Source organism: Acanthopagrus latus, chromosome 14, assembly GCF_904848185.1.
Source record: "Acanthopagrus latus isolate v.2019 chromosome 14, fAcaLat1.1, whole genome shotgun sequence".
Lineage (NCBI taxonomy): Eukaryota > Metazoa > Chordata > Actinopteri > Spariformes > Sparidae > Acanthopagrus > Acanthopagrus latus.
Genome location: NC_051052.1, coordinates 18,750,234 through 18,778,047, shown reverse-complemented (window position 1 = coordinate 18,778,047; position 27,814 = coordinate 18,750,234). Strand labels below are relative to the sequence as shown.

The window sequence follows — 27,814 nt, the reverse complement described above, 5'->3', positions numbered from 1 at the left end:
CAACAATGTGTGTTTTCCTGGAAAAATAAAAAAGGGCACATTTCCCCTCAAAATCATTTTTTAGTACCAAGATATGTTGCGTATGACTCAGCAGGGAGAACTGACATGACAAGTTTTCCACTGAGTTGATCTAAAAGTGTGACCCGAACTGTGTCACATGAGCGAGAATACAAAAGCAGAACTGATCAGTTCGATCACAGATCAGATTCATGTGGGAGTTGTTCTGTCCTTCATGAGAACGGTCTACTAATGGTCTTCTCCAGGTGATCAAATGGCACTGACTTGTGTGTCCTACCACTACTTCTATACGACTTCTTCTTCTAATAATAATAATAATAATCATAATAATAATACACTGACAGTTGTAGGTAGGATGTTTCTTCGCTTCCTCACTGTCAACTATCAGTAACTTCATAACAGGTGTACAAAAAGAAACAAAACAAAACGTGTAAACAAAAAAGTCTGCACCACAGTTTCAGTCTCACTGCTGCCCTCAAATTACCGGAAAAGGAAAAGCAGGCAAATCGACTCTAAAAGAGCGTTTCCACTAAAATAAGCTGGTGTTTTGTTTTGAATGTACACTGAATAGGAATGTGCATCAAAAGCCCTTCAGCTGTGACTTCTCCCTCATTCAAACTGGTTGTAAACGTGTATGTAAGTTCCTCTTTTGTCTGGCTGCTTCAGAAAAGAAGTTTCACTTTGAGTGTGGGTGGGTAGAACTGTGTTGCGTTCACTGACACCTCGGAATTTTTCGCATTGGCTGCATTCACGTTTTACTGCTGCACGAAAGACACAGAAAAGATAAGAATTTGAGCGGCAAGTTAATTAATGAGTTAATTAAATGGCACAGAGTTGCAACAGAAGCTGTGATTTGGCTGAAAAGAAATTGTGTAAATGTGTTGAATTAAAAAAAGTGTTTTAATGCTCTTGAACGCCTCAATATGCGCTGTGCAGTTTGGATAGAATGAAAAAAAAAAATCGCCTTTATTGTGTTTATAATTCCACATCCCAGGTTTGATATGTGGTGCACGCTTTCTATAGAAGCTCAATGTTCCGACAGTCCCTGAACGCCTCGTGGTTTCACGGTTAAATGCAGCGTCTCTGCGCCTCCAGCTGTCAGACTCATGTTCGGATGGAGAGCAGCTTCTGTCCGCCAACACTAAACTTCAGCGCTCTTTAACAGGTGAGTCGCACCGTTTTCACCGAGTCTGAGGTGTTTCAACTGAACTCAAACCGCAGTTTCACCCGCTGAGTCTGAATATCGAACATTTAATACCGTTTTTTTTGTTTTGTTTTTGTTTTTGTTTTTGTTTCTCTCATCTTGTGGTGTATGAAACCGTGTTAGCGACTCAGTTAGCTGCATTCACAAACACAGAAATCACGACTGGCTTGAAAATCACTGAGCTGATCTGCAAACAAAGACATAACTGGTGTGTTGTTATATTTATAGTGTAAAAAGTACCTTTGAATGAGCGTCTACTTGGATTATATGTTATTTTATGGATTTAACAGGAGGAGATGATATATTCAGACCCTGTATTTAAGAAAAAAAACACATATTACAATGTAAAAAATAGTTTTTATTGTAAGTAAGGAGGTTTTATCTGCAACGTATTATCTATTAACTTATTTATATACATGTATGTGATTTAATCAACACAAAAAAGCATCTTATGTGAACAAGTCGTGTGTTCTCTGTGTCTTAAATCTAGTTAATTAAAAGTAACTAGTAACTACAGCTGCCAAATTCATGTAGAGGAGTAAAAAATGAAGTATTTCTTTACTTAATACAAGAAAATAGAAGCAAAAAGCAGCGTTTGAATGGAAATACTCGAGTAAATTACAACAAAAGTGTGTGAAAATGTACTTGTAGTAAATGTAATTAGTTACATTAGAGCTTTTCAAATAAAGTTACCCATCAGTTTTAACCAATAACAACTATATGTTGCATATATTTTACATTTTGGCATTCAAGATAATAAGAATATATTGTGTTATGTTTGTGTGTAATCTTACTCTCCAAAGTAACAAGTAGTTTCAAATACTGTAAACAAAGCGGTGAAGTGAAAAGTGAAAGTTTGTTGTGAAGTACTGCTAATCTTTTGACTGCAAACTAACTATAGTTGTCAAATTAAAGTAGTTTAGTAAAAAGTCTAATTTAGGAGTAAAAGTCACGTATAAATGGAAACACTGTTGAGTAAATGTGATTAGTTACATTCCAGCCGTGCAAATAAACTTTTCAAGTTAGCACCAAGAAAAAAAAAAACATTAAAACCGCCAAGACTGATAATTACAGAGGAGTGAAAAGTGAAAATGTTTCACGCCTGTATCGTAAATAACAGTAAAAAGTAACTTATAAATGTAAAGAGAAGTAATCTGCATCATATTTCAAACATTTGCTGGTTTGAGATTATTAAACGTTAAGTTTTTGGTTTTTTACATCTTTTTGTAACTTAATAGACTAAACAATTTATCATGATTGTCAGTAGCTGAAGCAGCCATTTTAAGCAACAGTTACAGAAACGATTCGAAGGAGGAAAAACTGCAGTTACAGCATTTTATTTCTCATTCAGTGGCCTCTTCTAACTGTAAAAATAACCAAACCGTGTGTCTTTCTCCTGATGCGAGCTGATGTCAGGGTCACATGCTTTGTGTTTACTCTGTTCTATCTTTGAACGAGTGACCACTTCAGGGACACTTGGAGCGTCTGGGCTCTTCAGAGGGCGTCTGTCACACACATGGACCTCCTGTCAATAACAACAAAGATCTCTCCCCTCTCTCTCTCTCTCACTCTCTTTTTCTGAGCTACTTCAAAACAAAAAGCTTTCACACACACACACACACACACACACACACACACACACACACACGGTGCTTTGATGGTGCTCGGTACAGAGAGGTCAGGTGAGACTTTGCCCTCCCTCTTAAAAGGTCAGTGAAAGGTCTCTGGCGTTGGCACATGGGCTTGACCTTCCTTATAACTCCACGTGTGTGTGTGTGTGTGTGTGTTCGAGGGTGGACCGTGTGGCATTTAAGTACCCGCGGGAGGTTTCAGATGTCACCCCGATATCCCCCCCCCTCCACCCCGGCACACATAAAAGTGTGCGCTCGGGAGACGACAACAAAAAAGAAATCTGTTCATCCTCGCTGAAAAAAGATTCGGCAGCTTCTCGTTCACTGTCCTCGATATTACAAAACGATAAAGGCGAGCGAAAAAAATCCACACGTGTGTTAAAATCACCTCAGCAGCAGCTGATTGACCACGTTTATAAGCTGCTGTTTCCAAAATAATAATCAAAGGTTTAACGGTATGACGGGCAGCCGCTTGTTTAAACAATAACCCCAGTGTGTTGGAAATCCTCTTACATGCAGAGAACGGTTACTTCATGAAAAAAAGAGGGCAAGACAGAGGAGTAATCCCCTTAGGACGTCATACTTTTGAATCACATCGGCTCAAAACATATACAGCGTCCAGTGTCTTTTAATATGTAACCGCTGGCTTTAAAATAAATCAACCTCTGTTATATATGTCGTTGAGCTGCGTGCTTATATAATCCCAAATGTTTCCCCCTGCGATGTTCAAACTCAGAGAAATCTGTGATGGCGTATGTCGAGCGGTGAGAGAGTCGGAGAGAGAGTGAAAGGAAATCAGCAAACGTGACTTAAACTTTAATTTGACCAGAAGCTAAAAGCGTCGCCTCGCGTGTGTGAACGTTTGTGTCTGAGTCACGTCGAGGTTGTGAACACCCAACGCGCTCTTTTGAGTCTTTTTTTCGATGTCAGCGGTTTAACTTAATGTGTGTCACATCAAATCAGCTGCTTCAAACCATACCGTGTCATATATGCATCAAACATTAACCGCTAACACTGAGTAATAACCATCATTAACACACGGTTAATTTGTAGTTAATCAAACAATGAAAAAACAAACATTTATGAAGCAGTTGTTTGTAAAAGTGAGTAATAAGTGGTTTATAGTGCATTTCATGGTTTGTTATCAGTGAAATAACTATTTACTCAACTTTAATTAACTATAAACGTACTATTTATTATCAAAGTGTTTCACGTTAATCGACTTTGAGGGTCAAATTGAGTAGAAAACACGCGTATGAGCAACGGAAAAGTTTCTATTTGAAGCGGTTTCTGCTCCTTCAGATGTGAATGGACAGCAGAGTCGTGTCCACTCACATCTAAAGGGGAAAAAAAAATCCTTGATGGTTTGAAAGAGGAGTGAGGGAATTAATTATGAATTAATCTACGTCAAACTGGAACGACCGTGTTTGAACAGAAGACGGAGAACTACAACTTTATTTGAAGTGAAACTCTCGACAAAATGCAACCAAGGCTTTTTTTTTTTTTTGTGAATGTATATGAGTCAAACTTTGTGTAAAATCATAATTACAACGAAAGAGCAGGCTCCTTTTTCAACTTCAAGGTCGATATTGTTTTTCGCTAACGAGAAAAGAACTAATTATCCTGCATTTATATGGAAATAAGCTTTAGGAAAGTTCCTCCTTAACTGTCCTCCAGGTTACGTTCACACTTCTCCACTGGCAGGACGGTGGCGAGCGGAACAAGCTACTGCTAACATGAGTCGTTCAGAAATGTTCTTTTTAGTAACTCTGTGTACACAAACAATGTTGTCAGTGCTGGTGTTCATGTGTAGAGACCCTGGTGATGCTACCAGCAAAGTTTCATGTCGTGTCGAGACTTCTTACTGTTTTAAAAATGGAGATTTTGATGCTATTGTGAAAGTGCCCGTAGCACTCCCACTGAAAATGAGTTGGACCCAAAAACGAAAACACGGTAAATCTTAAAAGTGCCTCTTTCGTCGTAATTTTGCTTTTACAGGAAGGTTTGACTCATATACATTCACAAAAAGACCCGAGGTTGCATTTTGGCTACAGTGCTGTGCTGGTTCCCTCCACAGTTTGACAAACATTCACACCTGGGCTCACCTCGCCATAGTGACCCACCTGAAGGCCGGTTGGATCAACAACACGTGACCCTGATAGCTGCTTAACGACTGAGTAAGGACACTCCCACACACAGTTTAAAACCCTGCGACTCCAGTCAGTCAGAACTGAAGAAGTCTCTTGGAAGAGACACGAAACGTCTTCAAGAAACTGAAACAAGTCCAGTTTCCTACAACCGAGCAGCTTCATCAACATGCTTTAAATGTTACTTTAACTGCACAAACTCATTTCACACACACTTTAACGGACGCTGAATCGTGCTTAAAGTCATGCTTTTACACGTTACTGCGAAATCAAAACACATGAAGTCATCAGAAAAATGATTTTGTTGATGGGAAAACGAAAGTTCAGTGTGTTCATTGTGTTTAAACTCCGTCTGTAGCTGTCAGATGTGCAGTTACATGAAACAGGACGCGGGTCTCACGAGAGTTTCGGCATCTTCATCGAATCAGATGATCTCGTCATGTAGCTACGCACAGTGGGAACCTGTGGTTTTACTGAAGGTACACCCTGAGTCCACCACAGACCAGCAGATAGCAGCACTTGTAAACTGCAGGTCTTTTTTTTAAATTTTTTTTGTTACTGCTGGGAGAAACCATGAACACGAGATAAATCAAGTTATTAATTGTTTTACGATGCTAATAAACGTCTGTTTGCATGAGTAAGATTGTAAACACAGCAGTAAAATAGACCTGTATATCGATATCGAGTAATCTTAAGTATACAACGGATAATCAGAAAGGATTTATGCTGATTAATGTAATAATTCAGCATCAATGACATCATATTTTGTAAGTTGCGGCTTCATCAGAGCTGTTTTCTGCCCACCTCTTTTTCAAATGAAGCCATGCAGCCGTGTTTTGAGTTGTTTTTCAGCCTTTGTTTGCTCTACCCCCCCCTGTGAAGTGTCAAAAATGAGAAACAAAAGCCACGCAGAGAGACAGGAAGTGTGGTTACCTCCTCGTAACTTCAGGCAGCGGAAGTTTTACTCCCCCCTTCTTCAAGCGCAGCAGGTTCAAAGTGCACCGGAGGCTGCAGCGCTGCACGAACGTTTCAATCTGTGTTGGTACGAGGAGGGTGTGTGTAGGTGTGACTCTGTGTGTGAGAAATTCAATGTTATTGACTGTGGAGATGTAGCTGAAAAATAAGGTATTAAAATATGGTAATAATAATAAAAACCATCATCATTGCAACACGACTGGTCCAAAAGTAAGAATCACACAAGGAGGAGTTTGAGTTGTTAGCTGATATGATGAGCTTCACATTATGATTGTAGTTAAATTGAATATAATCGTCTCCAATAAGTCAGTACGAAAGTCGACAACGCTTATTAAATATTCTAATTGTATTAAAAGTTAAACAAGACAACAGCTGTGTCCTGTTTTCATACCAACAGGTCACAGCTGTAGCCTTGTTTAACTTATTCTCAACATTGATTTGGTTACGAATATTTAGGTTGTTACCTCAGAAAATAATACGACAAAACCACCAATAATTCACTTGGTTATCATGCAGACTACATAACTTGAGTTTGGTGAAAGAGCCGTGTGAAGGGCAACACACACACACACACGTTGCTTTTTCTTTTTTTGTGGTAAAAAACAAAACACACACACACACACACGCTGCATTAATAAATCTATGCAGAGTTGATAAGCGTGTGCAGGAAATTAATTTTGTTTCTGTGGAGATGACACAGCTGCAGCTGTTCCAGCTTTACAAATGTTTGAATATTTTCTGTTTTTATCTCTTCAGCTTTATGCTGTTCGCAGGACGTGAATAACGACGCTGTCCCTCCTCATCACAGCTTGTAGTTAGCTAGCTAAGTCAGGAAGCTAAACGTCGATGTGTAGATGCACATTTCCTTCTACATGGTCAGAAAAATAGTTCCTACATGAAACTGCTGCTGGATTATCTCCCATAAACAGGTCGTGATCTCTGTAAAGATTGCTGTTGAGATTTTTTGGTGCTTTGATCACGGCAAGGCGAGCGTAATCCAGGGTTTACGTTTATAAGCGCTTCATCCCGACGCTCTCCGTTGTACTGCCAGTAATTTACGGCCACATAAAAAATATATGTGGACAGAAGATTCAGAGGACGTGTACTCCGGCAGCAGCCTCGCGCTTTGGCTTCACAGATACGAGCCCGAAACGTCGAAAGGCAAAGAAGACATTCCTTCGGCTAGTTTTTGAAAAACAAGCGAAAACAAACATCCAAACTGGGCGCCTAGTTCATCGAGTGCCGTTATACTGGAGTAACATGGAGTGACAGCGCTAAAGTGACAGGAAAAATATATATATATTTAGATTTTAGGGTGAACTGACTTAAATTTGGGTTTAAATGGAGCAGCTCTTTTCAAACTTTTTCAGACATTCATTAGATTTTTTAATAGCTGTTTAATGTTACCACAACATCTTGGCTCAGTATAAATATTTCCGCCCTCTCGTGTCGCCTGCTTTAAATATTTCCGAGTCTATTCCCATAACACTGACCCCGGGTCAGCCAAGGTTTACAGTACGGAAGGTGACTTCGGCCGATGACGACCGTGACAGCAAGTATTGCGAACTCAGGCGCATGCAGTCGTGATCTGCGTTTAGTGTTTCAGCTCTATTAATAGTCGCCTCCCAGCCTCTCTTCTCCTACACACACACACACACACACACACACACACACACAGGCCTCGAATATCACATCGACCGTCACCAAGTCGAGGATCGTGCCATCCAAACTGCTGCAGTCGAGGCAGCACGACTGCTTTACTGTGTTTATTTTCGTGGTTGATCACACAAAGAAAAAGATTTTCTTAGAGATTATTCAGTTTTTTATATTAAAAAAAAAGGTTTTCAGAGTCTCAGCCAAGTGACAGCTGCTGTTTACAAGTCCTGGAGGTAAGGGTGGTTTTATTTTCGCTTCGTTCAGGTTCAGAGGGGCTGGTTTGTCGTCTTTTTTGATGGACACTTTTGAATTAGACTTTTGTGTATGAAGAGATATCTTGTTGTAGATTTGGTTTAAGACCCTGCTGTGTCGGCCAGCTGGAGCGCACAAAGTTTAGAGTTTGCAGGGAATCTCGCTCAGCTCTTGTGGTTACAGTGTCTAGGGTGATGAAATCTCTCTCTCTCTCACTCTCTTTGTCTCCGTCTCTTCCTCTCTTAGGTTGTTTAAAGGGCGGAAAACAGCAAACCTCATCTTCTGCTGCCTCCTCCTCCTCCTCCCCTGCAGCCTCTCTTTCCTCTGGAGGAAGAAGGGCCAGTCGGCGTGCGCTGCGGTGGAGGAAAGGTGGTGCCGGCTGACAGAGAAACTGAACCTCCAAAAATCTGAGATATCTCTTCGCAAAGAAAGGGCATCGTCGAAAGGTTTCCTGGAGGTTGTTTTTGGATTTGCGAGCGTAGAAGCCTGCAGCCATGTCGCCTTTTCTGAGGATTGGGTTCTCCAAGTTCGAGATGGATCCGGGCCTGGCCTACCATGAAGAGGTGCTGAACGCATACTGTGCTGTTCACATGAAGGAGGCCATCGAAACAGGTCGGTGGCTAAGTTAGCGGCTAATTAGATCAATAACTCTCATGAGTTAATTCAGAAAATGTCGGTTCGAAGTTTAAAGAGGCCACGGTGTCATCTTCAAATGTCCAAAATTCATCAGTTAATGATATTAAACAGACTAAAGCAGCAAATCATCACATCTGAGAAGCCGAAACCAAAAGGATGTTTGTCTTTTTTGAATGAGATCAAACTTAAACGACTGATTGATTGTCAGACTTCTTGGTAACCACTTTTCTGTCCATTAATGAATGAATGAATTAAGTGTAACGTCACCAGACTTGGACCAATATCTCAGCATCAACTGGCTTTTTATTGAGAATCTCTGTGTTTACATTGTGGAATTCATTAAAACTACCGTTAAACAACAAAGACTTTGAGGGCTGCAACCAAGATATTTTTCTGATGTTTCTCCAGATTCATCGATTGATCGTTTGGTTAATAATGTCAAAAAATAGTGAAAAACATCCGTCTCAGCTTCTCAAAGTCAAAGGAAGTGTCTTTGTACGTCTCATGTCAACGTGAGACCAAAAGACATTTTCTTTGATATGATATAAAGCAGAGAAAAGCAGGAAATCTCCGTATCTGAGAGGCTGGAAACATCACTTGCAGCCATTTTCGCACGAAAACTCGACCGACTAATCAATTTTGTCTGTTAATCGTCGCAGCTGTAAAGACTTTAAGCTCCACTTGATCTAATGGAGTGTTTCGTCTCAACATCTATAAATACAGTATGTTTTAGTTGTGGTAACGCCATCATCCTGGGTTTAAGTGTCTCGTGGTAGAGCTGTAAGTCGTTTTCGCTTTATCATCATGATCCAGAGGATTACGGCAACATTACAGATGTTGACATGTGTTTCATTTAAACCGGCCGAACTCACTTTACAGCAGGTTCCTGATCCGCAGCGTGTTAAAGACAGAAACACACTGAAATACAAAATAGAAGGAATCAAAGGGCTGCACAGGTGTTCAGTGAGCGGCTGCAGGTGTGTCTGTCCACATGATGGAGGTTTGTGCTGCTGTGTAACATGTGATCTCAGTAGATGCATCAGAAATCAATGAGCAGCAGAAGCAAGAATTCAGATAATCGATTAATTGTTGGAGTCTGATTCGTTGGTTTCATCTTTTGAAGTGATGGTTTGCTTCTTTTCTTTGACTTCTGTGATTGTTTTCTGAAGATCTTTTTTCAGACTGTAAAAAAAATCTAATTTAGCCTGTTTTGTTTTTTTTTTACAAGTTTTTGGACATTTTACATATAAACTGATTGATCAGTTATCAGGGGAAATGTTGAACACATGAGCGAAGAGGCATCGACTTCTTTATGTAATTAATTAGCCAGTTGGAGACGTTGTTGTTGTTGTTGTTGTTGTTGATGACTTTTTTCACTGTCTTGCGTTTTCTTGACGTAGCGATTTTACTAGCGTTAGCCAAAACTCCTCTGTCCAAAATCTTGTTTATTCCGTATTACGTCCAATATTTTTCATGTACGTCTGAAACTTTGGAATGACACCAACGGGAGAGTATAAAGAAACTGACAGATGGATGTTTTGGGGTTTTTTTCCCCCAATATGGCCTTTACACAATATCTTTTCCACCTCTTCCAGGCTTGTGTGGTTTTCCCTTGTGCGAACAGACAGTTTTTCAGCACTATCTCTTCAAAAGTCCTAATACTGGGAGCTACACTGTGTTTGTGAGCTAAAACTGAAATAATATAGTTGTTATTAAAGCCGAAGCGACGTACAGAGGCAGTTTGTTGAGGCGATCATGTACACTGATGTCGTCCTAAAAGGTCGACTTTTATCATGAAACGTTAAATTTACTCACGACATTTCGACCAGTCGTAAATGTTTGTCAGCTTCAGCCTGAACTTAAATTTTCTTGTCTTCCACCCTGTAAAATAAAACTGTTTTTTTATGGCAGCACAGTGAACTCTTAACACAAACATCCAACATCATTCATACACATTTATTACATTTTCATGCGCTTCTCTCAGCTCTTAACCGCCACCGATGACATGAAGTAGTAACTCTTTAATTCCACCTCGTGAAAGCTTTTACATTCACTCCTGTAAGCTCCATATGTTCTCTGGCTCTTTTTCTCAGAAGGAAAAAAATAATTCCTCTGCAAAGCAGGAAGTGACGCGTTTTATGCTCAGTTAGGCTACAACAGTGGGTGTGTGGAATAAATATAGAAAAGTAGAAGTAGCTTGTCTTTGTCAGGCAAATGCAGAATGACAAAACTATAACAGAGGTGTCGCGGATTATCGTTAAGTATTTGTTTAAAACCTGCCGACCGTATCGTTGTAGTAACCGCAGCTTATAAGGCGATTAAGGCTAAGTATACACACTGTACATGTATATATAGTGTAGTGCTGTCAGGGGATCTGAGGTATTGGGTGGCAGGCGCCATATAACGTGTTGACGAATGTGACATAGATAGAAAAGTAAACGTAAGAGGCTTTATTTCATCCTTAATTTTCTTTTTTAAAAAAAAGATCTTCATTGCGGCCGTTGATTCACGTTCATTGTCACGACTTTTTGGGAAACTTCCCGCAGCGTGATAACGGACTGGGAGCAGATATCTTCGTCCTGCATCCGGCTATCTTTAACCGCGGCTGAGCATGAGTGCAGGATGGAGGCTAAAAACAGAGAGCCGCTGAGGGGAAAGAGGAGGGTTCTTCTGATGTTTCTTTTCCTCTGTAAAACCACAAGGCCGGTCCCTCCGAGGCAGCGCAGCGAGGGCCCTCTGCTGTGTGTCCATTGCGTTTACCCGACACTGACTCACTCGAGGGGACGATGTCATTTAGTTTCATTTCACTTTAACGCAGACAGAAGCTGAATGACGACGACTTGAGCGAGAAAACCCTGCAGAATTACATCACACGCGTGCTGACAGGACTTGAGAGATTGAAAGTGCCGTCGCATATCAAGCTGATTAAAGCGGGGAAAAAAAATACTTAATTTCACCTCAGTATCCCCCTTGAAACTGGTACAAAAATAGCTTGAGTGATGCCTGCAGGACACGTCGCTACTGAGTGTGGGAAATTTAGAGCTGATGATGAGAAACTCCCTGGCTGACAAACAAAAAACAAGAGAAAAAAGCGATGGAAAGCTTCAATAAACAGCTTTTCTTTTGAAGTCCTCCACAAAGTTAAAGGCGTTTGAGCTCTTTTAAAGCGCAAGTCGCATTCAGGGCTGCAGCTTTAAAGACAGGCAGGCGGTATTTTTTTTTTTCTGCAGTCTTCGGCCAAAGATTCCATAATAACCCTCTCAGCACATTATAATTCAAGTCATCAAAGAGAAAAACAGACTTCTGCACCTCCTCTTGGCTGTTTGCAGGCTGTAGAAAAACCTCGTCTGGCCTTCACGTGTTCAGCCCATCAGAAACAAACTCCTCGAGGTTGTTTTCAACCAGGGATTCGTTTTGGTTTTAAACTCATCGTTCTTGCCTTCGTGAGCCGAGACAGTTGTGTTTTTTTTTTTTTTTAGTATCTTTTTTCCACGTTTGTCTCAAAGAGAAAAGCCTCAATTCAGTGTTCATCCACTTTTTTCCAGTTCTGATTCGAGTCCAGTACCTGAATTTGGATGTGCAGATATCTATACTGATACCAGTACAGCACAAGTCTGTCCTGACAGTGACTCTGATATCTGAGTGTCCTTCACAGATGTAGATATGTGATGGTGATACAGTGTGAAAGAAAAGGAAATATCTAATCCCAGAAGACGTTCAGTGTGGCTCATCACATTTATCTGTATGTACAGTGCACATTAATGTTGGATCACAAAGCTTCTGGACGAGATACGATCGAACCAGATCGAACGCTTTAGCTAAGCTAACTGTTAGCTACCAATGATATTTAACTAATGGCACCACTGGTGTCACTTTGTCTGTCCCCAGGCACGAAATCTCCCAAGAAAATGCAGGTTCACAGTGATTCATTCAGTCTGGCGCCGTTTCTACCTGCTTCTACGTCTCCATCAGAGACTATATGAATGAGTTTGTAGTCCTCAAACCAGGAAATCAGTTCTCATTTCTAAGCATTTTTAGAGTTTTTTAAATTGGTTTTCGGTTAAATGTCTGACATAAGCACTGTTGTTATTAGTGTTTTAAAACCAGTGTCTGTTCAACTCACTAGTCCGTCTTTACAGGCCGACTTTAGTCACAAACGATTCAGACTTTAAAGCAAAACTCTCGCTTTTTTTGTTAATGTACCCGAGTCAAACCTTCCCGTAAAAGCATAATTACAATGAAAGAGCCACTTTTAAGATTTACCGTAGGTTCGTTTTTGGGTCAAACTCATTTTCAATGGGCGTGTTTCGGGCACTTTTACGACAGCATCAAAATCTTTATTTTTAAAACACTAAGAAGGCTCAACACAACATGAAAGTTTGCTGGTAGCATCACCAGGGTCTCTACACATGAACACCAGCACTGAGAACATTGTTTGTGTACACAGAGTTACTAAAAAGAAACTCACGTTAGCAGTAGCTTGTCCTGCTCACCAGTATCGATCTCCGAATGCGACGTAACATGGAGGACAGTTAGCTTGACCCGAAAACGAAAATATTGTCAATCTTAAAAGTGCCTCTTCCGTTGTATTTATGCTTTTACACGAAGGTTACATTTGGGTAGATTCATCAGAAAGGCTAGGTTGCATTTTGGGCGAGAGTTTTGCTTCAACTTTAAAACTTGTGGATTTAAACGAATTTATTAACTGTGTAGTAAGACGCTTAGCGGTGAAGTTTACGTCATGTGACCGTGATGTCATCTGTTTATAGTCCTTTAACAGGATTTATTGACAATAAAAGTCCTAATTTTAATGTGCACGTGGTCCTTATAATATAGAACTTGTTCTTGCCACTGACTCTTAGTTGTTTCCTGTTTCTGCTTTGTTTACATCCACCTGGTTTAACGGGGAATCTCGCTCGACACCAAGTCACTGAACTCAAACAGTGGGCCATTCTTGGTTTACTTCTCCTTTTATAGTCCAATTCAAACGAGGCAAACTCACGTTGCTGAGATTTCTTTTCAGCTCAAACGCTGCTGATAGACCAGATGTTATTTAAGGTTCTTGTGTGAAGACTGACTGAGTGGCTTTAATGTTTAAACGTCTTTGATAAAACACCCTCGGTGCGTAAAAACAGAGGCAGATACAAACTCCCTCAAAGCAACCGAGAGTCTAAAGTCTAAATGCCACTTTGGTGCCTTTCCACAGAATAACACAGGAACTGACTGACACCAAAAACATCTCACCTCTCTGCTGCATAAACGCTGCAAGGAAACTCTCAAAAGTCTGACGCACCCCGAGTGTCTGCGGAGGAACAGACATATTTTCCTCTCCGGGTGTTTTAATCGGCGCAGACGGCAGCTGCCAGAGCCGGTGATAGCAGATGAGCCGATGATGGAGAAGGCCGCAGGCAGATCACTTTGGGAGTAAAAAGGCTTAGCTGGCTTTATTGTTGAAGGCAGGATGGCATGTGGCTCTTATGTAAGTGGATATTTTGGAGGTTAACGCAGAGAAAAATGGGCAGATGTCACTTATAAAAGCCAGGAATGTTTTTTTTTGTTTTTTTTTTTCTGGGAAAAACGATCGAGATCTGCTAGTTAGATGGACACATTTTCAGATGGTGCATCCAACATCCTGCAGCGCAAAACCAAAAAGTATAACCCAGATCTGAAACATCTGACACTTAAAGCATACATGTTGTGAAATTACCATATTTTAATGTAAAGGCATTACGCAATCCAGCTTTGAAATGACAGCTCGGGACTGTGAAAGAGCATCTAATCCCCCCAGAGAGCGACACACTATACGTTCATCCTATTTGCTCGGATTAATTCCTGGTGTCGGTTTCCCTCGCTGGCAGGAAACGTTCCCATCTTCCGGATGTTAATAATGACAACTTGTGTATTAAATCCCTAAAGGACGAGACCGGTGATATTCTATACAGTTGTGATCGTCAACAAATGCCAGAAAAAGACTTAAAGCAAAAAAACGCACACTTGTCTGTAACGCACAGCTCAGAGCAGATGTTTGGTTTTTTCATGTTGAAGACAAAAATCTTTCAAAACATGCAATAAAGTTGAAACAGGTGAAACGTGTGTCTGTGTGAAACGTCACCGCGGAAGCCAGACAAATGATGACTTAATCACTACTGAGAAAGGAAGCAGTGGCTTGGGCTGCCCTCAGTGGATTAAAAATACAAATCAGTCAAGGTCAGCATGAGTTAAGATTAGCGGTATATAAAAAAATGACATCCTGCACACTTTGAAGTTGAGCTTCGTGACGTCTGTGTCACACGATTCTTATCTATGACCGCAAGAAAAACTCAGTTTGGTTTCGTAAATCGATCAAACAAATCAATGAAGGATCTCTGAGAAAGAAAATAATGAAAAGATAACCACAGAACCAGTTTTTTAATATCACATATTTCTATCCGTCTTTCACTGCTTCAGGTTTTACACACAAAATTAAACAATAACAGCCATCGATCCGTCGTCACTTCCTTGCAGCGCTTTTCTTTTTTCCTAACAGCATTTTAAAACACATCCAGTGGTGCAGAACGTGTCCCACACGGGCAGAACGAGTTGGAGCGTTTGTTTACTGTCAGTATAATAATATCAGTCTGTCTGCTGCACGTGTTGGAGATGTTAGCAATGTTTTATTGACACCTGGTTAGCACGAGATCAGACCCTTTGAGTCCAAAGATCGACGGGTCTTCTCAGGACTCAAAAACATCATCTGAAAGTTTAATATTCGTAAGCTCATCAATAATAATTGACATCAGGCTTTGGTGACACAAACAGCTGTAAGTAGGATCTTGTGTGGTTGGTTTTTGTCTATTTAAGAGATTTGTTGACCATAAAGGAAACACAGAACACACCCGGACTCATTCTTTGACTGCTGGTAACACGCGACATGTTCACCTTGCTGAGGACTTCTAGGCATTGAACTGACAGTTTAATGGAAGTTGCCCATCACAACTTTATTTTCATTTTATTTCCTGTCTGTTGCAGACAAAAGGTCAAAGTCAAGAGCAAGTCAGTGAGGAGGTGTCTTATTTATTTATTTATTTTGGTTTTTGTTCTTGCAGAAAAGGGCCAAGTGTACAAGCAGAAGAAGCCGACCATGTACCCGCCGTGGAGCACCACGTTCGACGCCCACATCCACCGCGGCCGCATCATGCACGTGATGGTGAAGGACCGGACGGCCGAGCTGAAGTCAGAGACCACGGTGGCTCTGGACTCTCTGGCGACACAGTGCAAGAAGGAGAACGGCAAGCTGGAGATTTGGGTTAGTGCAGTGAGACGTGTGTGTGTGTGTGTGTGTGTCGGCGTTTGTACTCTCGGACCAGCTGTTTGGCTGTTTCAGCAAAAAATCCAGATGGGCTGGCTTACTTTTAGGTCAAAATATCAAATGTTTAAACTGGTAATCCACCTTTTAATCATTAAAAAAAGAGAGAGACAGAGCAGCGTCTGTCTGTGGTGCAGAGCGTCGTCACCTGGTCTGCACAGAAAACAACCTGTGTTTTCACTTGAGGAGGCACAGGTGTAATTAATTAACATCACCGCTGGCTGTGTCCCACACACACAACAGCCTGGAACCAACTGGGATGAAGCCATTGCTGATGTTGTTTATTAACGACACCTGTGCTGCTGTCCGCAGTGAAAAGCTTCATTCTTGCTGTGTCTCAGGCTACATTTGAAGGCCAATTATGTCAAAACGCTGCGTGAACGCTGTCCCAGTCTGAAGGCTCCTCCAGATGCAGCCCACAGATGCTCCGTCTTTTCCCTGTTTTTGGAGGATTCACCGCTACGATCCTTCGTGGCCTCACATGTCCCAAGATTCTTTGCATGCCCAAAAAATAAGAAGGAAAATGGCAGCATCGCGTGGCGTAGATCATCACCTTCGCAGGTCTGGGTGGCAGAAATCGCGACGTAAGGGTAAAACATCTAGACCGTCCCATTAAACAAGGTCCCTCTGAAGGACTCGCCTTCAAAGACCGCAAAGGCCGGGTCCTCCTGCAGACCCTGAATCTAGATACAGCAACTGTGTCCTTGAGGGCAACACAGGGTACGAGAACTTTTCAGGGGACTAAAAGGTTCCTGTAGCCTGTTGGTTTAAAGACTTGTTAAGACTTAGACTGAGGTACGAAAAAGGATTTGGTTGTTTTAACTCTATACAATAACACAGCCTGGTTTTCATCGTCAGTTCATCACTTAATTGCAGCTGCAGGTTGTTGAAAAATGGTGGCTGATATAGAACGTGCACGACCAAAATGTCTATTTCCCCTGCAGGAGTTCGGCGAGCTCCTCAGCATGGTGCTTTTGGATGTGCTTGATTAAATTGGTCGTATTGTACTTTGCAGTACAACCACCAACCCTGGAAACATTTACTTTGCAGACATTGCAAACAGCCGTTGCAAACTAGTTGGCGTGGCACGCGTTATATCTCCACACAGCCGGCTCGCTGCATGTTGCTTAACAATTAACTCAACTCTTCCAATATCGGGGCCGATATCTGATCTTAATATCGGATCGGTGCACTCCTCGTGACAATGCTGTGCTTAACATGATTCATTAGGTTTAGGCGTAACAACCACTTGGTCACAGTAATCGTCGTCTGTAACTCCTCCACCTCCAGATATGACAAGTCAGGTTACAAACACGAGATACGAACAAGACACGTTTTGTGGAAACGTCACTTTGGTACGTAGCCACAAGCAAATGTGAACAAATCAATGGTTTGCAGCTGGTGATGCATGTGATCTTCCCTCCCGCTCTATCGTACGTCATCACAAAAAAAAATGCCCCAGAAATACTTGAGTTCCTTGAAATCCAGGTTATGGAGGCCATCGCTGCGCAGGCTAATTACCCGGCCCTCCGTCGAGTTTATTTTTAACTAATTAGAGATTTAAAAACAGATCACATCTTCTGTGAGTCTCTGCTTTGAGTGACAGCAGAAGCTGCATGCCAGCCGTCTCTGACACCAGAAGAAGAATTGAACAAACACACGAAGAAGAATATTTGAGTCAAATCAAATCTGTGTGTTTATACGTGCTGGACCGTCTGTCTGTGTGAGGTCTAGCAGCATTGCGGACGCTGTCTGTCTATTTCCCACTTCATGCATCATCGTCATCATCATCAGCATGATGCCACATCCTTCCCTTTTCACTTTGAATGTTCTTCTCATGAATTACTCCTTTCCTAAATAGTTATCTCTCCGTTTTTTTGTTTCTTTTTTGTCTCAGCTGGACCTGAAGCCACAAGGACGTCTGAAGATGGAGGCTCGGTATTATCTGGAGAAATGTGGTGAGTGCTACAATTTGTTTTAATTAGCGTTAAATCGTCTCCCGGCCTTAATGACATTCTCTCTAACTAAAAAATAAGACTTAAAATAATCACTGGCTCGTGTGTGTGTGTGTGTGTGTGTGTGTGTGTGTGTGTGTGTTCGACCGCTCTGCAGTGACATTAACGTCTCTCCAAGAAGCCACTAATAGGAAGAAGTCATCTCTTGTGTCTTTAAATAGAGCCAGCAAACAGGAAATCAGTGCTCAGAACAACAGGTGGCACAGAGTAACTGTGTGACAATTTGATTAGTGCAACTTCCTCCTGAACTACATTCAAACACACACACACACACACACACACACACACACTATAAAAGGTGCAGCTTGTAAACCTGTAATGAACTGCGGCTTCACAGACTGATGATCCAATAAAGTCCATTCATTTTTACGCGAGGAGCAGAAATAGTTTGATAGGTTCAGTAAATATGTTCTTCTTTCCAAGAGGAGAAGCTCAACAGCTGTTCTGGGCTCAGTGTGTTGGGGGGGGGAGTGACCTCGATCTATTTCTTGGCTTTCAGCAGCTGCTCATATTGACTCTGCACAGCTTCCTGAATGATTTCTTCACAGGGGGGGTTGCCAGATTTGGTCACAGTGTGCTTGCACAGAGCTCATGGATTTTAAAGGAGATATATGTTGGGAAAAATAGACGTTTGAGTTTCACTTCCAACTTGTTAAAAAACACGGACGCTGTAAATGAGCCTAATTGGGTGCTGAATTGGCATAAATTTGAACAGACTTGCCTAATTTGATGACGTCATGGCTAAAGGCAGGATATGATGCAGCAGGTGCGCTGTGAAAACATCAGCGAGCACACCTGGACCTGACTGATGAGTTCAGCATCTGTCCGAAGCACCAGAAGTTTTAGAATCTCTTCATCCGACCAGTTCACACACATTTTCTCTTTCTTTGTCGCTGTTGTGTAACACAACTCTTCTTCTTCTTCTTCACCCTCAGATATATGTGTTCCTCTGGTTGTGTCTCTGGTTTCTAGTTCCGGATCTTTTTCACAGCAGCCATTTTGACATTAAACGATATCAGTAAACACATATGTTCAAGTTCAAGTAAGAAGAAAATATACAAAATCAATCAACAAAAATTATTTAGGTTGTAAAAACAGACATAATGGGTAAAATATAAAATAGATAAGTAAAAAATAAATACAGCAAATAAGTAAAAGCAACAAAGTTCTTGCAGAAAGGTTTTAGCAATGATACCAATTAAGATTCAGGTCAAACAGAGTACAGAAAGTTTCCGCTACACTAAATGGAACGGAACCTTAATGGATTGTCATTCATTAAAACTGTGTTTTCCTTCCGTTTCATCTCAATACGGCTGCCGTGAAAAAGGTTTATATACACGTCATTGACACTTTGTGAATTCAGGGGAAAGCCAAACAATGCAGACGTGTGTGTACACATGAAGCTCCTCTGTGCAACTTCCCTCCTCACTCTCTGATGTGTCTCATGCTTCCCCAGAAGTTCGAGTGACAGGTGACCAAATGAAACACAATAAACTTGTGTTTTTCTCAGGGTTTGAATTATGTTCGTGTTGTCCTAAAATACACAGCAACATACACCCAAAGAACGGCTGGTGCTTCACCCTGAATTTAATGTGATTTAAACGATTTGCAGTCCATTAAAGAAGTCATTAAAAGCTTCGAGCTGCATCTTCTAATGCCTGAAGTATTTATGTTAAAGTTCAATAATGGTGCTGCAACAAAGACGACTGATTCACACATACGGGATGTTAAATAATAACACTTTGGTCAAAGTGAAACTTTGATGTTGGTTAGGAACGCTTCTCTGTCCACAAAAGGTGAGAAATCGAAGTGTGAAATCTTCCTGGCAGTCAGCAATCAGGAAACAACAATGCAACAATGCACGTCCTCTGAATCTGTTTTCTGTTTTAAATGAAGTTCGTACGATTTTGTTTCAGACGCTGCAGGTCAGACTGATGGAGAACAAGAGTCTGAACCGGAGCGAGAGGGTCTGTTCGCCCTCCACCAGCGGCGAGGCGCCATCAAACAGGCCAAAATCCACGTCGTCAAGTGTCACGAGTTCAGCGCCACGTTCTTCCCTCAGCCGACCTTCTGCTCCGTCTGCAAAGAGTTCGTCTGGTACGCAACAAACCGAGACATCACAGATCCACCTCGTCATCCTTCATCTTCATTATCATATGAATCATTACACGTGTTTTTTCAATCCACCACAGGGGTCTCAACAAGCAGGGCTACCAGTGCAGACGTGAGTGTCTCATCAGTTTCCACCGACATCACGGAGGATTTAAATCTCTCACTTTTTCTTCCTCATTCCTCACTGTGTCGTCTTTGTATTTTCTCAGAGTGCAACGCGGCCATTCACAAAAAATGCATCGACAAAGTCATCGCCAAATGCACCGGGTCAGCCATCAACAGCAAAGAAACAATGGTGAGCGTGTCACCGTTTCCTATTAATGCCACATGCTGATGCAGCATGTGTGAGAGGTTTGTAAACTTGTGGTTATCATGCTTACTAATCGAGCAAGTTGCCTCAGAGCGCAACACTGCAGCAGACATTCTTTGTCTCATTCGGCTGCTTTTAATCTTCTCACTCTCGTTTCACTTCCTCCTCAACCTGTACGAGTTCACATGAAAACAAAAGAGAATTCAAAACCTCATGTTGTAGTGCAAAGTGAAGAAGGACAGACCCGCCACCCACCGTCTGCAGACAGGAAGTGTTTCTACTAATACCGCTCGAGGCGCTTGTCTGCGCTTCAAGGGACAGTCCACCACAAATCACAAACACATATTCATCCTCTGACCTGTAGTGCCAATTATCCATCAGTTGGTTTGGTTTGAAGTTTGAATTTACAGACTAGACGGCACCCGGAGGTGACTTATTGGAATCGGTTATCAGCAAAGCCTGCAAAAATATTCAATTCGTAATTATATATATATATTACACAGAACAGAAAAAAGAAGCAACAAATCCTCACAAAGCTGAAAGCACAAGACATCTGGAACACTTCCAGGCTTCCTCCAGCCGATAAATAACACAAACGCTCATCATTCAAATGTTTAGACTGGCCTTTAAATGCAAAAACATACACTACGGCAATCAGCTGACATCTATAAAGACTATTGAGCCTAAATTATACTCAAACATTGAGGCCGATACAGATACAAATATTCAGAGTAAAAACTTCAGATATCTTTTTGTCCCTCAGAAATATCAAACACCTCAAGATGTGAAATGAAAGCAGAGTGTTTTAAAGTTTTTTATATACACAAATACAAATATATCTGCCAACAAGTGTATCCACTGTCTCCAAAACTCTGCATCTCACATCAAAACAATCTTTTTTACAAGTTTACAGGTAAAACACATGAATCACTTCTACTTTAACCTTTACGATCAGCTGTATGATGTTCGATGTGTGTTTCAGATCCACAAGGAGCGCTTCAAGATCGACATGCCTCACAGGTTCAAAGTCTACAACTACAAGAGTCCGACCTTCTGTGAACACTGCGGCACTCTGCTGTGGGGGCTCGCCAAGCAGGGGCTCAAATGTGAGGGTGAGAGGCTGGAGTTTTATCATTTCTGTGGTGTTTAACTTCACTTGTTGAAGTCGAGAAACTGGAGCTTATACACACAGTGACTGCCTGACTTTACTTCATGTTAACGCAATCGATGTTACTAATTTAATGCTGAGAGCTTTAAAGAAACTTTTGCTCTTTTGCCTCGAAGCCGAAGTTGACTGATGTTGTTTCTGGATTTTGCCGTCTATGTGACAACGTAGCTGATCTGATACACTAACAGCAGGACTGACACAGCTGGAGGTGACTGTGTTAAGTCATTAGATAAAAACAGCTTCAGATAACTTGTATTGAAGCAAATATTTTGGATACAGCACCCTGTATAGCACAAAACAGCAACTTTTCATGAGACAAACATCAGAAATTTCAAAATAATCTCAAAAATTTGTCTCAAAGAGCTTTAAAATCAACATCATTAGAGCCTCAGTTCAGATTTGAAACAAAATACAACTTTACAAATTGAAACAAAACACGAAACCAAAGCGGAAAATGTGTGAGACGAGGCAGAGCACACACAGAAGTCAGTAGATTTAGATAAGATTTAATGAAACTTGAGCGCTAGAAACGTTTTTTTCAGACCGTAACGGAACATTTAATCCTTCAGTTTCAGAATCACCAAGGGCAACAATTATTTAGTCTCCAGCATGAGATGATATACTTCCAGCAGCTGTCACAACAGTGTTTCCCATCAGTGCAGCTGTCACAGCAGCTGGAAGGAGTAAACCTATTCTGATAGAAACCAAAACACTGCTGCCGTCAGTGTGTACGAGGGCGTTGATCTTCAGCTCTCGGGTGTACGTGACGTTGCCGGTACGTCCTTTATGTGAAGAATAAACACTAAAAGAGGAAAAAAAAAAGCTCTGTTTCTCAAACCTGTCCCGAGTAAACCCTCTTCCCAGACAAATCAATAAAGGATCTCCGACAGACCCAATAGAGTTACCTCCAGTAACGCTCCAGCTGATCGTCTTCATGCAGCTGCAGGCGACGAGTACGAGAGGAAAAAAAACACTGGAGAGAAAGAAAGAAGAAGTTTCCATTTTAACCATTGTAGTCGTAAAAGTTTATCAAACAGGATGAAGTCTGGTAACTCTTTGTTTTCTGTGCAGAATGCAGCATGAACGTCCATCATAAGTGCGAGAAGAAAGTGGCCAACCTCTGCGGGGTGAACCAGAAGCTGATGGCTGAAGCTCTCGCGATCATCGAGAGCAAACAGCAGGTCAGAGCAACAAACCTCTGTCCTCTCCAAATATTAAGAAAGAGCTTAAACCTTTAACATGTCGAGCTTTTACCTCTGAACAACACGTTTAAAAGAGTTTTATTAATGTCTTATGTTTCCTGATGAGGGATTTTAAGTCTCTCAAGATGGTGTAAATGCTGTTTTCAAAAGATTTTCAACCTTTTTTTAAATTTGTGTGTCATAAAATAAATGTTGGTTCAAATCCCAAACTTTTACCTTCAGGCACGAAGCGTCAGAGAATCAGACATTATTGGTCGAGAAGGTCCAGTCACTGTTAGCCAACCTGGAAAGGTGCGAGCGCCGTCTGGGTTAGTAACGGGTGTAACAACCACAGCTACACCTGCAAACAAAGGTACACAACCTCTCAAATCTCCATCTTCAACAAGCCTCTCTCTACTTCTTGACTTTTACTTCTTTTCTTTTTAAAATATTGCCTGCTTCCTAACCGACCTGCCTCCTCCTCCTCCTCCTGCAGAGCCACAAGGTGTTTCGTGGGACGGACCGGCTGACATCATCAGGCCGCTCGCTGAGGAGGTGTCGGACGAGGAGCCTCTGTACGCTGTTCCCAAGAAGGATCACCACCACCACCCCAAATTCACCGTTGATGACTTCGTCCTGCACAAGATGCTCGGGAAAGGCAGCTTCGGAAAGGTACGCACGGGAAGCGGTCTAATTAAAAGAAGAAAGAACAGGGTGTGCATCAGACTTGAGCAAAACATAACTCAAATTTGCAATTACGTCTTTTCCCTTTTGTAATCCTCCATTATAACACAAAATTTGATATTATTAGATGTTAATCTGCACGACTGAACGTCTTTTTCAGAAAGAGCTGCAACCATGAGTCAATCAGCTGAGATAGATTTATTTTTTAAGTAATAAACTAAAAATTCTCTAATTAAAGATTCCTAAATATGAATATTTCCTTGTTTCTTTCCTCCTCTGTGACAGTAAACTGAATATTTTTGGGGTTGTGGACAAAACAAGGCATTTGAGGATGTCATCTTAAGCATTTCTTAGACACTAAACATGCCAACAGGTTGTGGTACTCACTGGGAATTTACAATATCCGTTTATCTGCATCATGTGTTTAGCTTACAGATTTTAGATTACAGAATAAACTGGATGTAGAAACACATTTTCATAGTTGTAAGATAAAAGGAACATCTTCAGGAAATATCTTCTTCCATTCTTGCATGTCTTTGTGGTCTGGTCTGTTGTTCGCGCAGCCAGTTTACACAGAAAAACCACTGAGCTCTCGGTGTTTGGATGTCGGTGATAGCAGTCTGTTTTTCTGCTGCGTTTCCAGGTGTTTTTAGCCGAGCTGAAGAAAAGCGGGCAGTTCTACGCGGTGAAGGCTCTGAAGAAAGACGTGGTGCTGATGGACGATGACGTGGAGTGCACCATGGTGGAGAGGAGGGTCCTCTCTTTAGCCTGGGAAAACCCTTTCCTCACACACCTTTACTGCACCTTCCAGACGAAGGTAATGACCAAGCATACGCTCAGAAATCCCCTGTGGACATTCGCTCCGAGCTCTGACCTCTCTGCACGTCTGTGTCCAGGAGAACCTGTTCTTCGTGATGGAGTATCTGAATGGAGGAGATCTCATGTTCCACATCCAGAACTGCCACAAGTTCGACACGCACAGAGCCACGTATGTATTCCCGCCAAACGGCACAACATCCAACGTTGCTTCCTTCTTGCTGTGAATCTTTCCCCTCTCTCCTGGTTTTTCTTCTGCAGCTTTTACGCAGCCGAGATCATCTGCGGTCTCCAGTTCCTGCACTCGAAAGGAATCATTTATAGGTAAGAGTCACAGGAACAGAACTGGAACTGACTACAAACAATACACAAGAGGCTGAGAACTGATTTCTGTATGTCCTGTAGAGATCTGAAGCTGGATAACGTGCTGCTGGACTCCGCGGGTCACATAAAGATCGCAGACTTTGGCATGTGTAAGGAGAACATGCAGGACGACTTTCGGACGTCGACCTTCTGTGGGACACCTGACTACATCGCTCCGGAGGTGACCACACACACACCATCTCATTCTTAAGTTATTTAAGACTCATTTAGAAAAGCTTAAACTGTGTGTGTGTGTGTGTGTCAGATCCTGCTGGGTCAGAAGTACAACAGCGCTGTGGACTGGTGGTCGTTCGGAGTGCTGCTGTACGAGATGCTGATCGGTCAGTCTCCGTTCCACGGCCGCGATGAAGAGGAGCTGTTCCAGTCCATACGAACAGACAACCCTGTTTATCCTCGCTGGCTCACCAAAGACGCCAAAGACATTCTGATCAAGGTCAGACATGATTTCATACTTTTTTTTTTTTTTTTTTAAACTTGCAGATTGACTGCCTGTGCGTCTATTATCAAACATATCTAAACCAGTCATGTACAGTTTGTAATCTCTGGTGTGTTTCTGCAGCTGTTTGTGAGGGAGCCTGAGGAGCGTCTGGGAGTGAAGGGGAACATCAGGCAGCACAACTTCTTCAGCAGCACCGACTGGAACGCCTTGGAACGACGACAGGTGGCGCCGCCCTTCAGACCAACTTTAGTAAGTACACGACATCTCCATATACATCCTCTTTGTGTCGAGGGAACCGAGGGGAGCTTAGCTGATTGGATTGGACTTTGGGGGTACATCCTATGAAAAAAATAAGTTGTGAGTATGTGTATTTAAATGTTTCCCCTTCCTCCCTCACAGTCGTCGCCCAGTGACTGCAGTAACTTCGACAAAGAGTTCATCAACGAGAAGCCGCGGCTGTCGTGTGCCGACCGGACGCTCATCAACAGCGTCGACCAGACGATGTTCAGAAACTTCTCCTTCGTGAACCCGGGGATGGCTCGCATCGCGGCGCGCTGACCAAACGCGACCAGCAACCTACTACCTACAAACACGTCACAACCAGCACTTACTGTAACTAAATCAAACTGCAGAGACTTTAGACCGCGAATGTCACAAAACTGTATTCATAAACAACACAAGACAACAGCCACTAAGAGGACGTAGCACGTACAAACACAACCGTGACAGGAAATTTGTCGTCTGACTTTTCTCTCTCTCCATTTAAAAATTCCAGAAAAAAACAAAAATATCCGCACCTTTACATACAAAAATCAACAGATGATCTCGATTAACTCCCAAGATGAAAAAAAATTAAAATATTCAAGTAATTACCTTTTAGACTTAACCCCTTACAGTATTTAACCCCTTGACTTGACTTTGTGCTTATCAGGATGTGTTTAACAATAGAAAATGTATTAAAACTAACTTATGGTGCCTCATATAGGTTTAAGAGTTTACTTCTTCAATTAAAACAAACTGGTTAATATTTGGTCAAATTAAAACTTCTATTGTTCCGTTATGGCATTATTTCCCGTCCTATTCCATAGCTTAACGAGTCCTTTACCTCCATGTTGGGTACAGATGTTAAAAAATACATTTCAACAGCTATTTGTTGTGTAAATAAATGTAATGTTTATTCTGTGGATATGCTGCACTGTGAGGTGGACGTACTGTAGATCTGTTAATGTTCAATTACAGAGTTTTTGTTTATGTGTCTACGTATCTGTCGTACCTCAGGAGTTTTATTGACGCCGTCAGTTGGATCAGGTACTTCGATCCCAGCGTAGTTTTTATTGTTCTGTTCATTGTGAATCCTGTACAATAAAATCAGTGTTTTGTTGTTGTTTTTTTAAATCATGGTCTGTCTTGTTTCTGACTAAGAACAGAGGTGGAGACAAAATGAAGTGCCATCTCTATCTTTTTAAAAAGTTCGAGCGATTTACAGAGAAATGAAGAGAGCATCTCATGTACGGAGGCCTTAAACTGCCAAAATCAGAGATAAATAAATAAATAAATAGCTCAGTAAATACATTAACATGACATTGTATTTGCCAAAATATCACAGAAAGTAAATATAGGCATTACCTAATATATAAAGTGTGACATGAATTACCATGTGTTTTAATTTGCTTCTGTATTTAATTACCTGTGTATTAATTCAACTATTTATTTAGTTCCTGATTAATTTCCCATTCTTGTTTCATTTTCTATTATTTCCCAATTGCATGTTTTCCTCTATTTATCTCCATAAATATATTTATTACTCTTTTTTTTTTTCCTTTCAACATTTCTGTTTTTTTTAATGCAAATAAAGGGGCTGTCAACGTGATTGATTTTAGCAGTTCCAGTCCTCCATAACACGACTTTGCCGGGTAAGAAAACGTGCGAGTGAGATTATTTACTTCTTTCTGGTAAATTTTGGTCAATCGGCCGCTTCAATCTCCCGAAATTCTAAATAATTTTCTCTGAACCGGGGGTAATGCAACCACCAACCGCTCACCCAACTGTGTCAACACAGGCTTGCAAAACATGTTGTTTGCTGTCGCACCTCATCAGCGGCACGACTACCAGTGAAATCTGCCACCTCACTTTTCCAAGTAGTTCCTAATTTGGCTGCCCTCAGCTGACATCATACTATTTTCTCAGTAATGGTGACACTCAGGCAGTAAGTTTGTGGTATCATTTCCCTTTGAGATTCCCTGACTCACTCTATTTTATGTGCAACTAAACACCTCCACTGTTGTCACTACGTTACAGCATTTCTGTGAGTTAGTGGGTAATAAGGCCCCACAAACTGTTACTACTACATCAGATAAAGTGGTGAAAACGAACATTTTAATGAGGTTGTAAAGACATGAAAATAATAATGCTGAAAACAAGATTCAGCGCACTGTGATGAGTGGTTTAAACATGAAAAAATAATGTATTAATCTTAAATCTACTTCTCCGTAGCCCTTATGTTTTGTTAAAAGCTAGCTAAGTTAGCTAACTTTACTCCAATTAAGTGCTAACTGCTCTGTAGCTTCTCATGCTATGTTTCCTCTTACAGTACTTATTTAGAAAAGTGTAAGCCATTTTTACCAGTTCAGACTGTTCAGTCGTCACACTGGAACTGATAAAGTGAAGAAAAAACAAACACAATAATTTGTTTTTATTTATTTTTTTTTTTATTTTGCATTCAATGTGTTTACATGCTTGTGTCAGTTAGTTTTCCCTCAGCTGTACTCAAGTGTACTTTTTATGTCTACATCACAATTCCACATTGGAACTGCTGCCTTACATCAACTCACCCCGTCTGTA

At 41.3% G+C, this 27,814-nt stretch overlaps 1 protein-coding gene and 1 long non-coding RNA gene across 8 annotated transcripts in view; one reads left to right on the top strand and one right to left on the bottom strand.

Annotated features, from left to right (window-relative positions):
• Positions 1-27,814, bottom strand: part of LOC119032215 — a 1,052,400-nt gene that overhangs the window by 54,003 nt on the left and 970,583 nt on the right. For 3 of the 4 annotated variants that reach the window (XR_005078797.1, XR_005078800.1, XR_005078799.1), the window contains exons 14-17: positions 23,122-23,340; positions 22,888-23,011; positions 22,375-22,442; positions 21,959-22,271 (exon numbers count right to left, since the gene is read on the bottom strand). This is a non-coding gene — a long non-coding RNA (uncharacterized LOC119032215). Of the gene's footprint in view, positions 1-21,958; positions 22,272-22,374; positions 22,443-22,887; positions 23,012-23,121; positions 23,341-27,814 lie in introns of those variants that run through there. The other variant, XR_005078798.1, reaches the window with a different exon arrangement.
• prkcq (protein kinase C, theta) lies at positions 1,072-26,368 on the top strand. Of its 4 annotated transcripts, none has more exons than XM_037121086.1 (18): positions 1,072-1,183; positions 8,130-8,495; positions 15,605-15,804; positions 17,762-17,822; positions 19,796-19,976; positions 20,072-20,103; positions 20,201-20,286; positions 21,284-21,413; positions 22,541-22,650; positions 22,894-23,023; positions 23,147-23,322; positions 23,978-24,151; positions 24,231-24,322; positions 24,412-24,474; positions 24,556-24,694; positions 24,779-24,967; positions 25,094-25,222; positions 25,373-26,368. In XM_037121086.1, exons 2-18 carry the CDS (start codon positions 8,378-8,380, stop codon positions 25,529-25,531), a joined length of 2,169 nt encoding a protein of 722 aa, XP_036976981.1. In that variant the 5' UTR covers positions 1,072-1,183; positions 8,130-8,377; the 3' UTR covers positions 25,532-26,368. The 4 variants fall into 4 exon arrangements, with proteins under 4 accessions (XP_036976981.1, XP_036976982.1, XP_036976984.1 ...); XM_037121087.1 differs by lacking the exon at positions 1,072-1,183 and adding an exon at positions 6,027-6,042; XM_037121089.1 differs by lacking the exons at positions 1,072-1,183; positions 8,130-8,495; positions 15,605-15,804 and adding an exon at positions 16,205-16,425.

What these genes read in the sequence shown, in the direction of transcription:
- prkcq (XM_037121086.1), top strand. Translation starts at nt 8,378, where the DNA reads ATGTCGCCTTTTCTGAGGATTGGGTTCTCCAAGTTCGAGATGGATCCG. An exon ending in TCATCGAGAGCAAACAGCAG is followed by an intron (nt 22,651 to 22,893) that starts GTCAGAGCAACA and finishes TTTTACCTTCAG; the next exon opens with GCACGAAGCGTCAGAGAATC. An exon ending in CGCCCTTCAGACCAACTTTA is followed by an intron (nt 25,223 to 25,372) that starts GTAAGTACACGA and finishes CCTCCCTCACAG; the next exon opens with TCGTCGCCCAGTGACTGCAG.